The 14172-nt window shown below is 45.7% G+C and overlaps 1 protein-coding gene across 7 annotated transcripts in view; it reads right to left on the bottom strand.

Moving 5' to 3' along the window:
* Positions 1-14172, bottom strand: part of ILDR2 (immunoglobulin like domain containing receptor 2) — a 36664-nt gene that overhangs the window by 18440 nt on the left and 4052 nt on the right. For all 7 annotated transcript variants that reach the window (XM_064469113.1, XM_064469167.1, XM_064469122.1 and 4 more), the window contains exons 2-3: positions 7644-7976; positions 6438-6557 (exon numbers count right to left, since the gene is read on the bottom strand). In XM_064469113.1, coding sequence (XP_064325183.1) covers positions 6438-6557; positions 7644-7976 — 453 coding nt within the window. The remainder of the gene's footprint in view (positions 1-6437; positions 6558-7643; positions 7977-14172) is intronic.

Raw genomic sequence — 14172 nt, 5'->3', positions numbered from 1 at the left:
CAGTGGTCCAGTGAGCAAGGCCTTCCTTCGGACCTGCAGCTGAAAGGCCATCGGGAGGAGGCCACAGCAATCATGGCCACTAACCCCCTGGCTCTCTGTGCCCAGGCTGCTCCTTCTGTGAGCACTAAGCTCACCTCACTTACCTCCTCTTTTGTGTTTTTTCTAAGGAAACTTGGAGGTGGAGGGCTGGGGCTACAAAGCAATTGGTGGGGGGGGAAAACAATTCACTAAAACGCCCGGCCAAGAGACCACCTGGCCACAGCACCTCTGCATGGTGGCTCCACCTGCCTGAGAAAGAGGACAGCAGGCACTCTGTGACATGGCCAGGCACAGCTGACAAGTCGCAGCTCTGCACCCCTGCAAAAGGCACGTGTCCTCTGTGCCAGCTCTCACCACCAAGTCCCAGCAGACACCCCCGGGGTAAAGAGGGAATAGATGATGGCCCCATTTTCCAGGGTTGTCTCGGGTGGCTCTGCTGGAGCTAGGAGCTCGTCCTTGTTCCAGTACAGATCTGGGACATGCTCCTGTCTCTATTCCCACCATGCTGCTGTGGGGCTTTACCCACCCACAGCAGCCTCCCACCGGGCACCCACACACCCCAGGCCCCAACCAGCCCCAAAGCGCAAGGGAGCCTGCAGGCCCCCAGTCTGCACCAGCAGAGCGTAGCAGGAGAGGGTGGGGAGGAGGAATGGAAGAGGCAGAAGCTGAGGGGGTGCAGAGAAGGTCCAGAAGGTGCAGAGATACAGAAGAGGAGAGTGAAGACAGGAGTTAATAGGCAGGAGGAGGGGAGAAGAGCAGATAGCAGATTTGCAGAAGAGCAAATAGCAGCAGATCAGGCAGGACCTGGAGTCAAGCAGACTATTAACAGAGAGTCTGCAGAGAAGAGACACAAAAATAATTAGGGTAAGTGGTGCAGCTGAAAAGAAATGACGGCATGAATAAAGTAGGCGCAGGTGCAGTCAGGAACACAGCAATTGGTTAAATACGGGAATATGGTAAATACTGGCAATTGCATAAATGTGATAAATATTGGGTAAATATGGGAATAACTGTTGAATCAGTTTCCCTGTTGGGGGCTGCCTCTGCAGCCCTACCTGCAAGCAGTGGGACCACAGGAGGCAGCAGGTACAGAGGGAACTATTTCTTCCTCAACAGTGGAAAAACTTGCCAAGCCATGCCACAGAAAGAGGTCCCTTGCAAAGGACACTGCCCTGAGAAGAGGCTCGAAAGTGCAGGAGAGGAAGTGTGGCCCTTGTAAATCAGATACTCATTCAAGGAAGCTGCTGTGAGATTTACTGGGAGAGTACGGCTCTGCAATGAGTTGCTCCATGTTCCCTCTGCTCGGAGTAAACTTTATCCTTCCTTCCCATCCTTCTCTTCAATTGGAAGGAGAAACAGCAGCAGCCCTTCCTGGAGATCAAAGTTTTAGCAGGCAACAAAGACCTCCAAGGAGGCTGTTGCCATGGCTACCTTAGTAAGGGAGGTCTTTTAATCACACCAGTCTCCTTTGTGAGCAGCGTGTGGCTGTCGCTGGCAAATAAGGAGGAAAAGAGGGGTAAAAAAACCTTGGCAACAAGTAGCACTTCTAAATGGCGTGAAATAAATAACTAGGAGTAGCCTGGGCTAGGACGAGGGGGATTGGACCCAGGTTACAAAGGTGGCAGCACAGTGGTCTGCGGCAGGGCAGCAGCACCTAATGAGGACAGGACGAGCACTTTGGGGGGGACACCAGCGGCCTTCCTGGCATCAACTCCTTTCCTGGACTTTTAAGTGGAGGGCTCCCATGCCAATCACTTCCTTCGCCTGCTGGCATTATCTGCCTTTGGTCACAAAGGTGCAGCTCAAGGTCGGAGAGCCCTCCCCATGAAGTTGCTCAGACACCTCCCTGGGTGAGATCTGGCGCTCTCATCCGACACATGGCCAACAGCGCTGACATCTCTGCCAACCGCTGTGACCAAGTACTGGCTCGGATGCTACTGGCAGTTTTTCAGCAAAACAGAGTGAAATCCTAAAACCATCGTCTTGTAAGGGAAAATTTTGCCAAGAACTTTTCTGTCTCTGAAACCACATCAACTTTTATAATACAGTCTCTCCTGGCGCACAAGAGACTCCAAATCTGGCTATATTTATACCAGCTATTGAGTCACTTTGCTGAGTAAGAACTGTCTTATTAGCATTGCATGCCATACACACACGTCCCAGTAGATTTATCCTCTCTGAAAGCCAACGCATGTCTGTATTAGTACATTAATTACTGTGCAATATGCTGTGTGTATACGTATCTACATTCTTTCCTACCTATGGGTGTTAGACTTGATACAGTTTGGTTTTAGCCTATATCAGTATTGGCTGGTAATACAAACTACCAAAGATGCCAGTTACCCAGTGTTGCGTGCTAGCTGACTTCAGAAAAATAACAAAACACTCAAGTTCTAATCGTTGTTATTTAAAGCTAACAATGGTAAAAGCTGCAGCTTCTAAAAGAATAATTCTGAAATAATATTTCACTATTATATCATTTATATAGTATTAGCTGACAAATTGGATAGGGAAAAAAGCGGGCAATAGCTGTCTAGCAAAACACATGGATAACTAACCAAAGTATCAAACCAACTACCGGGATTAGCAGATCACTTTCCTGACTCTTCCAGGAACCTGACATGTCCTTGGGACTGAAGCCAGTGTTTCATGAAGCATATCTTAGCTATGTAAAATCTTGTAATGCAAACATTGCTGAGCTTGCACAGACCTACGCATTGCTGAGCTTGCACAGACCTACGCATTTCAGAGTAGCCAGCTGTGCCTAGCTGTACATACAGCCATGGCTCTACAGCTGTACCACCTTCGGAAGGGAGCAATATAGCTGCTTTCACAGGACCCTTACCTGACTAGTAAATTTCGGCTCTTGGAAAGGCTTACTGGGTTATATGCAATCTCATGCAATTAAGCTAGACTGCTTCCCTGATGTGAACTGGGTCACATGAATCTAGGATGGGGTATCCACTGACACTGCCCTGTACTTCTGATTCTAAGGTTACTCCAGGCACCCTGCATCCACCGTGCTGGTACATCTGCAGTTCCCTTCAACAAAGGCTGCAATGAATGACTCTGCTGAAGCCCATTGAATTCTCATGTAAAAAGCAGTGCACAGGAGCTACCAATAACATTTGATTAATAGCACTGTCTGTGTTTCCAAGAAGCAGGACACTCAGCTGCTAGCTAAGATAGAAATGCAGACTTTCTTAAATTTAGGATTCAGCCTTTTTGATTCAATCACATTAGTTCTAAAAAAATAAAAATGTATAAAGTTCCAAATGGATTCACTAGCGCAGCTGTAATGTCAGCAAAGAGTTCTACATTTCTAGTAAAACATGAATGCTGAGACCATCACTTGACTCCTGTTGTGGAATTGCTAAGGTCTGTACTAGTCTAGTCCTGCTGCAGCAGCAGCAGAGTTCATACAGCTTCCAGCATGCTAGACCCCCTTTGAATATTCCAAATGCTACCAGAAATAGTACTTTTTAATTTAAATTCTTTCCTTACTGTACAGGACATTCATTACCAGCCAATCTCCTGTGTTTCTGAGGCACAGAGGTTACTATCCCTCTTCCCTTGCCTGCACTGATTCCGTTCGAGAGGGTTAAAGTCCCTGACTAAGCAAAACCTACTGAATAGTCTTTTCAGCAAAGCACAAAAGCACATGCCTAACATCAGGTGTGCTTTATAAATCCTATCAGCTTTGTTGAGCGCAAATGGATATAAATAAATGCTTATGTGTTTTTCTGAAATAGGCCTGAAATGAAGACAGCACATGGGATTCTCTGATGCTATCTAGAGTTCTCCAGCCTCTTTGTGTGTCAGCATGACACATCCAGGTGACCGAACTCAACATGCAATCCCATCACAACCCAGGCTGACTGGCTACTTAAACTTCACTGGAAGTCTCTGTGATAGCTCCCTAAGAAAAAAGGAATGCTGTAATTTGCTCAAGTTTTGGATTTTGCTCCAAGTTGTGGTAAAGTAGGTTTTGATCAATTTCTAATGGTGCAATTCACTGTATAAAAGCACATTACTCCACGTTTAGCTAAGCAAATTTTCATTAATTTATTGATGTTATTGGGTATCTACCATTTTTGCCTCTCGGACCTTTCCAGGTTTCTACATGATATTCAACTGCCCTGTCCAGGAGTATCTTTCTTTAACCTAAACACACCTTTCATCTTGGCATTAACATGAAACCACCAGAAGGGATATTCTCCTATTCCCTTTTCCGTTCTGGTTTTTCCGTCTTCCCTCACTCATAACATGAGTGGGTAGAACCTCTGCTCTATGCAAAAGCCTAATCTATGCTTAAATCATGCAGCAGCCCCAAAATAAGCAATGTAAATGATATTTGAAAGACCACTCTCAGCAGGGAGCAAACAGCAATGTGCTGTGGGAATCATAGTGTCTCTCACAGACACTATCCCTCCGCTGTTCCAACCGCTCTAATATGGAATCTGCATTCCACCCAAACAGCAGCAAACAGCAGTGGGATGAAATAAAAAATGTCAAGGAAGGTCGGAAGGAAGGGCGGAAGGAAAATGGGTAGGTAACCTAGAATCACTCCGAAAGCTGGAATGTTGCCGCTGCACACACTACCCAGGAAAAGAAATACACACAAGCTGCGCCAAACAGCATGAGGCAGAAAAAAGTATGCCCACGACAACTACGCTTTCATGCTGCTGCCAAACTTAGAAAAGCGCTGCACAAAGTGCAAGGTCAGACCCACGGGCTGTAGTGAATAGAAAAGCAGATGCAGTCAAGGTAACACAGCCTAAGCTGTGTGTTTCCTCCCAATATAACCACAATGAACTGGGGCCGGGGACATCACCAAGCCAGCCTCAGAGGTAGGGATTTCTTTGTTTTCCCCCCACATAGCCTTCTGTACACACTGAAAAACAGATTCTTCCTGTTACCATGACACTGTCTCATCACTGGTATCTGAGCACAGTTGTAGATACAGATAAGAGAAGACACCAAATCCTGGACAGGAAGGTGAAGAAGGGACAAAATTCAGCAGTCCATCACCATGCCACCACAGTCAGCTCCTCTGGGGAGGCTACATAACAGCTACAACTGCCACCTGGCAGAGGTAACCTCACCTAAACTAACACAGGTCAGTCTTGGGCCTGTTATTAACTAGCATATGGTACACACTCACACCGTGGACTTAGACAGGGCTATGACACTGTTTTCTGGAGGGACCAGTTCTCCAATTGTCCACTGCCTGAATGACATCTGAAGGAGTGAGGGGAGGTGATGGCACTGTTAGAGTCAACCACACAAGCCATTCAATCTGGTTTACTTTGTGATGACAACTACAGCTCCAAATATAAACACCAATTAAACTCTGAACTTATCCACAAGAGCAAGAGCACTTAACAGACATGTTCTATCATATGTCTCTACATATCACCTACACACTACAGGCCCAAGCTTTTTAACATTTCTTCCACAGGATGTACACAATCTATACACCCAAGAACTATGCGAGTATGCTGACCAGACAAACATTGGTGTCAGCAAGTCTTAAGGTCTTAACTCATCTTACTCTCCTGAGGCAGCCCAGGGGTGACATATTACAACTGGCTCAAGGCAGTGTCAACAAACACCCCTGAAAGGCCCATTCCACTCTGCTTTTTTTCCCCCTAGCTGGGATGGGTACTTTTTCAACCTTCACAGTGAGCTGGATTGTGGAAGCCAATGCTGAAAGCTAACCTTGCAAATTGGAAAGAAACTGATCCTGCTCACCAGGCTGCTCAAGGGAGCTTAAAAGAAACACAGAGCCAAGCATGCATACCACAGAGAAGACAGGTCCTTTTAGCGGCAGCAACAGCTTAGATCTGATTAGGGTGATTGTGAAACTGCACCTCTAACTGGACAAGTATAATTAGGCAGACAGAAAAATCTCCCGAACTGACACACACAAGCAGAAAAACACAGTGTTTCTTGACATCCTCACAGGTCAAAAGAGTGGGACAAAGGGAATGTTAAAGGACTGCAAAAATCATATAATTGTATGTCTTATGGGTGTCTGTTTTTAAAGGATTCTCTCTCAAGTGTTCACTTTGCTGCAAGTTTATTGTTTTATGCCTTAAAAACAGGAGTTCTGACTTTCCACAGCCCTGCACTTTCTGTAGTCATTTACGCCTGTGTAACGTGTGAGCAGTGTGGGTGTAAACATTACTATTCTGGTTTGGTAGCATTTGCCACCCACTGCCTAGGTGTGAATGACTACACAAGGTGCAAGGCAATGGTGAAGGTACTGCGGGCACTGTTTTACATAGATCTTACACCCATAGTAATATGGTGCACAGATATATAGAGAAAGCAAGGGAGCAGAGGAAAGATACATCAGCTATCTGCTGAAAAAGCAATCTGGCAAGTGGGCTTACCAAGCACAAGCAGCTCCACTGATTCTTCATTCTTGCCCTCCACATCATCCGGTGTGATAATAAGGCAGTAATAGAGTCCACTGTCTCCCCACATCAACTTCCCAATCTGAAGGTCTGCATCTGAAAGGCAAAAAAGAAAAGTCAGGCTTTCCCTCCAACACCTATAGGAAGAGTAAAGTGATGAAAGCACCAGGTCCGTCTCCATGTCCAAAATCTATTTCATTTCCTTACTAAGAAGGGGGGTTAGCCAGAATATCACAGTACTCAGGAAAAAAAAGGCTCAGGACTCTGTGGCTGGTAAGTGGGAAGACAGGTAATGCCGCAGAGGCGGCTCACTCTGCAAGTGCTGAGAGCAGAAGGGATAACTAATGTCACACTCTGTCCTTCCAGTCACCTAAGGCCTGGGGTCCCAATAGTATTCGTGCCGTGCAAGAAGGGCTTAGACTGTGTGTCTTCTACAGCACTTCAGCCACCCGCTCAAGAGGTTACACAGAGACAAAGGAAAACACTCCCCCTCACTGAGGCTGTTCACATGCTCTCCACACCAAGTTGTCTCCACTTCTGACTAGGTGCCCTCCCAAGTCAAGCAGAAGCCTTGCACTTCTGAGGGACAAGGTTTCTCATACAGCCTTCCAGACCAAATGTTTACAGACCCTGCCACCCCCCATCTCTAACCAACTTGACTTCACCCCACAGCAATCTCTTCCTTTCACACTGCCCAAGGCTGTGTAGCTTTAGGTTCATGATGGGGTAAGCTGGTGAAGTCCAGAGTTGAGCAAACATGAGATACAGGACAATTTTGGTATTTTGGAACTGGGAAAAAATCAGTGGAGTTTGCAAGGAAGAAAAACCTAGCCTGGAGAGACTGAATTCATACTTCTCTTGCTGGCACCCCTTTGTTAAGGAAAATCTATACACAGAGCAATATGCAGAAGCCAGGAATAAAAACCTACTTCATCAAAAGGAAAAGAATACTGTCTCAGGGTTGGAGACCTACATGGAGTCGGATGAAGAGAGGTGCCAGAGGAAATGACCTTTGGGTCTAGAGCTGGTTGGTTGAATCCTAAATCTCTGACATACAACAGCTCCCTTTCAGCAGCCTTTTCTAAGGCAGTTAACTGAACAATTACCAGCAGCCTCCAGTATCCCAAATTGCTAAGGGCCCATTCCAACCCCCACCGAGCATTACTGGGATAGAAGAGTTACCGTGGACAATGCTGACATCTCTTTCCTTATAGAAGTCCCCTATAGTGACAGCAGATCCTTGTTTGGAGGCCACGACACGGACTGTCCTCCTGCTGTCCACACAGTCCAGGTAGGGATCCCAGTCCAGGTTCCTCTTGCTCATCGTTTGTAAACCAGAAGTCGCCATACCCAAAGCTTCTCCCATCCGGTCCTGGCAGTAAGATTTAAACCTCCACTGGACCACAGCTGGTTGGGTGGAAGAAGTAGAGAAATGGCAGCGAAGCAGAGCAGGCTGAAACAACATGGCCACCTTCTTCTTCTCAGGCACGGTGACCTGCAACCCTTCCATCTCAGCTAAAAAACAAAAACATGAGTGTCATATGCCTTGGCACTGCTTGAAGAGGGAGCTACTGCATTTTATCATAGCATCATTCTCCCCACATACATAAAATTAAAATGTCCATCTCTTTCAGGTGCTAGGGTGCAACACTCCTCAATGTATGTAAGCACAGATGTTGGCAGCATAAGTTTGCTTTTTTCATAGCCTACAGACACAAAGAGAAATACAGCACGATGGGGCTGAAGGCTCAGGTGTGGTATCCTTACGCTCTGTAGAGACCCTAACACAACGGTGTGACGATTCACGGCTTCTGTGGCAGGTTCACAGATAAGGAAGAGATATTTTAGGGATGGCCATAATCCTCTGCTATAGCAGGTCAGCCGAGGGGCCAGATCCTGAGCTTGTAACAATCCCAATGCAGACTAAGTCACCCCCCTCCCAGTTTCAGTGGCATCACACCTCCTCTTTGAAAGTCAGGCAGCACACAGTGCCTGGCCCAGCCCGTTGTGCACTGGTGCCCAGTTAGTGCTGCTTGCTCTGCCAAACTCTAGAGATGCATGAAGGAATGGATCCAAATTGCACAGCTCCTGCCAGGGCTGGCGTGTAGCACCGAGGGAAATTGCTCCACGTAGGAGGTGCAGAGAAAAATGGCCCAAACACTCAAGTTTTTCACATTCCCAGGGAGGAGATGGAACTCAACACATTAATGTTTATCTCCCAGCTGACAGGAGAGCTGCAGTCTGGAGCTGATGTATTAAGGCCTCAGAGAAGATGCATGGGACCGCTGCCACATCCTTGTGTAGCTTTGGGAGAACCCAAGAGTCAGTAAGCAACATCGGCAGAGATCCCTCAGGAGAGTGAGGTACTCCATCTTTCCACAGGGCAATGGCCAAAACCTCCCACGCATGCCCTTCATTTCTTTCCTCCTTGCACTGCAAGCAGCAATGACTGAGAGCACTTACACAACATTGGAAACACACACTGACACTTTCCCAAGCAGGGATGTGCCAGCCTGTAGAGGAACAGAAACAGCCCAGGAGCAAGCAGGGGGCCATCTAAGAAAGAGAATGTTTGTAACCAGGGACACTCAGCAGCTGAGGGGCAACAGAGCCTGACGGTGGCAGTTCAGGAAGCAGTAGGAGAGAAGGGCAAATGCCAAGAAAGCAGAAAACAGAGTAAGGATAAAGCATGAGGGTAAGTATAGGAAGCAGAAGGAGAAGCAGGATGACAATCATTGAAGCAGAAAGCTTACGCTCAGCTGGAAGAAGCTGAAGGTGGTGTCCCAGCCCAGGTCAAAATAATTTCAAAGGGCTGGATCCACGTTGCAGGAGATCAAGAAATGATGTAGAGATGAGAGGAAATGGAGTCAGCAAAAATAAACCACTCACTCCAGAATCTAGAGATGAAAAGAAGATGGAAGCTGGCAAAAGGAAGTGAAATGACAGAAGATATCTTTAGGATGGGTGAAAAAAAGGCATAGACTAAAGCACTGGAGCTTTAAGCAGACTGAGAGCAATAAATGCATCAACAGTATGACAACAGCAGGCGTGAAGGGACAAGGACAAGTTGGAGACAGCTGCAGACCTGAAAAGCAAAAGCAAGCGAAGATCTCATGATCAGGAGCCAGGACCAAAGGAAAGTTGAGAGGTTGGACCAACACTGAATATTCATTTCAGCAACTTATCAATACCCAAACTGTAAATCACAATTAAGTCTATGAACATCAGTCAGGGGATAAAAAACACAGTATGGACAGAATCTAGGGGAAAGCATATTTCAGAGAGGCAAGATGGCTGCTGATACTAACAAAGAGTTACTGATCTAGGCAGGATTTGGCCCTTGGGACTACTACATGAAGGCTTGCAGCACACAAGGGTGCTATAGCATTTGCACAGGAATGCTATATTATGCATATAACAAATGCATGGCATTATGCATATCGTACTTGTGCCATGTGGAAGATGCACAGGAGATGTCACTAGTTTTGCTAGAAGTGCCTGGACCCAAATCCAAACGCTGAAGTGTGGGTGTTCTCCAGACTACTGCAAAACACAGCTGGGGTCCCAACAAGATGCTCCCACAGAAGAGGCAAGAGCATGAGGCAGCTCCTCCCCACTCTCCCGAGGCCTAGGCAGAGAGTTAACTCAAGAAGTGGCAGCTGGGACGCTTCTGCCAGGCCTCCCATTCCCAGGGACGAGAGGGGCCATGTGGCACTAAGAGAACGTCACCACTTGCTTCTTAAGGTGAACCAAGTGGTGACATTGTCTTACTCTCTCCTCTCCAGAGACCCATGCTTCCTGGGTTGCATCTGAATGCAAGAAACATAAACACCTTGAAAAATGAGTGGGTCCAGGTCAGACCTGTACCTGGCAACTCTGTGCCTGACCCCACGCAGTCTGTGGCCAAAGCCAGCATGTGACACAGGCTGGTCAAGTGACTCATCACATTACTTCAGCTTCAGGGATAAGAGTGACACAGTGAATATTTAAATCTTTCCCTTGTGAACGAAGTACGCTGCTTAGTAAACGCAGTGCTTTCAGCCAACCATGCACCATAGCCCTCCTTCCCTGCTAATGAGATTAATGAGTTTGGCAAGCCAAGGACTGCTTTAATAAATGATTAGCTGAGCTTTAGCAAATTCTCATCTGACTAACTTTCCCCACCCCACCCCCATGTGAACATCTATATCAAGAAAAGAAAAGAAAAGCAGCTTTTGCAAAAACACAAGAATTCTTTTTCTACCCCAAACCATTTGGGAGAGGTGCAGTAAATTATCTGGCACCTTCTATATCCTATCCCGAGCTCTTTATTAACTTTTAAAGCATTCTTTTAGGATCCTTTCCAGAAATAGCATTTAAGAGCAACACAGTGCCTCAGACTGAGAGGCTGGAGCAGTGGAAACTCTAGATCTATTTAAGTAAAATTATATATAATTATATATGGCTGAACTGGGAAATTACACACCTGTTATTTCCTCTGTCAAAAAAATATGATCGAAATCTATTCATGTAATACGTCACTGCTGTAACAGCGTCCATCAGAAAGGCCAACAGGATGTTCGACTGCCTGAAGACAAGATGGTGGCTTCACACCCATCAGTTATGTCTAGGTACGTGAATTATAGAGGTCTGCTTAGGACTACCTCAACTTCAAGAAGAAACTGCTGACCTCAAAAATCTTCAAGAGACGGGCCCAGATAAGGAAAGCCTCAGATATATCACAGGACAGAACTCTGGGCTGTTTATACAGCAGAGCAAAAAAGATGCAAAAAAACAATGACAAGCATAGTGACAGCACCATGGTAGCTCTTTGTCTAGTTTAATACAAGTAGAACTGAAAAGAAGCTGAATTGTGCTCTGCTGTGTTTTGACTAACGCAGACAGAGCAAGATTAGCCCTTATTTCAAAATCATCATGGAAATGTAATTCCTGCACTGCAGAGAAGTAACTTGTTCATTGTGAATTTCACAATGTTTGAACTTTCATAAGAAAAATCTAGCTCATAGGAGTCTCATGACTACGTGACAATTTTGCTTTCCTTCTTTCTTGTTCTAAATTCCCAGAAAAAGGTCTGCAAATATTAATCAAGCGCATCTTAAACACAGATATCCTTACTCTCAGAAAATAAAAAGAATCCAGGTGTCTGTGCATGCATATATATACAGTCCCAGAGAAAGAGCTTAAAAATAATCATGCTTCAGAAATATAATTGTACGGGGTTTGTCTGTTTCTCATCGGCAGTGTGCATTTGTCTCCTTTCTGATTCTTTTCCTGAACTATCCCCAAATTATTCATTCAAACTATGCAATCAACATTACACCCAAGCTATCACTAATACATTTTTGTGGTGATTAAAGAAAATTCCAGGAAGTGGTTACAGAGAGGGATGTTTGTAAGGGCACTTTGAATCTTGTGAGCCTGATCTTCCTAAGTGCCTTCCATGAGTAAAAGAGAGAAGGCACTTGAGATGTGGTAACTTAGGCTCTTGTTTTTCAGTTGCCCTCCAGAGGAGCCTATGCTTCCCTGAGGCTAGATGAATCGCAGGAAGATTTAGCTTCACCACACAGCCTTAAGTTAGCCTTTATGAACAGAATCATAGGACGGTTTGGGTTGGAAGGGAACTTAAAGATCATCTAATTAGAATAAAGTTGATCTGAAGCACTAATCCCTGTCCATAATGGCAAAGCCAAATACTGCAGTTCAGTATAATAGGTCTCCGACTGCATCCTTTTATGCATAAGGTAAGACCTGAGTCCAAGAGAAGGCAGCACACATTATTCTTCACACATTATTCTTCAGGTCAGCATGGGTCTCCCTATCTGTGCATGCATCGCATCTCTTTCTCTGCGATTATTTGGCTCACACTACCACTCGCCTGAGGCAGTACAGCTGATGCTATGAAATTACAAAAATCACATCCCCCAATTTTATGCGCCTTTATTGATAGGAGTGGCGGTTGTGCACACAAGAGAACTGAAGTCCCTGGGCCCTGAACGAGGCACTTCAGGAAACCTAATCCTAGACTATACCTAAGAGCTTTGGCAGAAAAGCATACGTTAATTGGTAAGATATAATGCTCCTAGGGTAGTTTATACCACTTTCCCAAACAAAATAAACTGTTGGAAAAAAGGATGCTATATCTTTTTTGTGCCTGGCTACTATGCATCAATTAAAAGCGTCCTTTCCCCCTGTGATGAATAGTCACACCATCCACATTTTCAAAAGTGGATCAAGCCTGAATCAGGAAGTGCAACATCTGGGCTTTGAGACTGAAAAGTCAGAGATGATAAACAGATGTGTAGACAGGTGAATGGATAGCCAGTGGGATCACTGGGATTGTATTGTACAGATTCTTCCTACTCATGCTGGACTAAATTCAACCCATGCAATTAATCAGCAAAAGCCATCACCATCAGATTGTGTTGAGTGGGTTATGGGAAATGAATTGATGTCTTGGCCTGGTTCCTATCAGACTTGTGTTTTTAGCTCCATGGCCACTGTCAACTTTTTTAGCCAGCAAGAAACCAATGCCTAAATAGGTCAGCTGCAGCTGAGGTGAAAACATGGTACTGCTTTTTACAGCTCCATAGCAAAACTGAGAATTTCAGCTCCCTAACTGCTTAACCTGGAAAGGGGCAAAACCAAAGCAGACTGAGAAAACCATGGCCTTGCACACCCAGCACTCACAGCGCAGAACCTCAATACAAAAACGCTTCATGTAGTACACAGCCCAGACTCTGCAAACTGACTGCAGCAGACATTGGACTATCCCTTGCTCTTCCCCATTCTCTGTGATGCTGTCTCCCAGGCACCCCGTGCTCCTGACCTCTCTACGGAATTATGCAGTCCTGAAATGCCAGGGACTGTGTAAGGGCTTTCACAGGAACTCAGGACATTTCATGGGCTTTTCTAGGTATCGATCTCTCTTCACCAGCTTCTCTGAGCTCATTACACCCTCTTACAACCTGCCCCTTTCACACATTCACACAAGTCACCCTAGATGTTTTCAGGTGAACTATCACAGCTTTGGCGCCCAGATCAAATCCACCCTGTCTTATTGCTGTCTGAAAGTTGTTAAAATTGTCACGTGGCTCCCAGTTTATAGTCTTGGTTCAGCATCTCAGAAGTCATTCCCAGAACTATCACTCAGCAATTGGTCACCACCAGAAGGCTGAGAACAAAGCAAAAGAAAGGGGAAGAGTCTCTCCAAGCCTCACAACACCAAGCCGTAATACCTGTCCTCAGGATTACATTGGGGTTTCCACTGGTGCCAGTCCCACTCAAGGCGATGTCACAGGAATTAAAGGTAAGAAAAATGTGAGATTTCTTCCCAGTTACACTATGCTTATGCTGTGTACAGCCAGTCAAGGGAAGTCGAGTAAATACTTTAAATCAAGGCAGATAAACCAGTCCACCCATTTCCCTGCCTTCCCAAGAAGTCTGCTCAGTTGGCCAGGAAACAGCAAAGCACAACTGTGCTCCAGCATGCCCCCTCTGCCTGCACTTCCAAACTGTGGCTGGGAAAGCAGAGGTAGAAAATCTACCTGCCTTTATACCACAGCATTGCATTGCAGTGGCTCTTCTGCATAGGGAGAGTAAAAAGGTACCAAGTGCTAAATTATTGGTGAAAAATTACCTAACAGGGAGAGGAGATCTCATTTAAATGTGGACAGTCTTCTAACTGTAATCTTTCCAAGTTTAGCCTGAGTCG

The sequence above is a fragment of the Phalacrocorax carbo genome, chromosome 1 (genome assembly GCF_963921805.1).
Source record: "Phalacrocorax carbo chromosome 1, bPhaCar2.1, whole genome shotgun sequence".
Lineage (NCBI taxonomy): Eukaryota > Metazoa > Chordata > Aves > Suliformes > Phalacrocoracidae > Phalacrocorax > Phalacrocorax carbo.
Note: the sequence above shows the minus strand (reverse complement) of the source record. Positions and strands in the feature narration are given on the sequence as shown.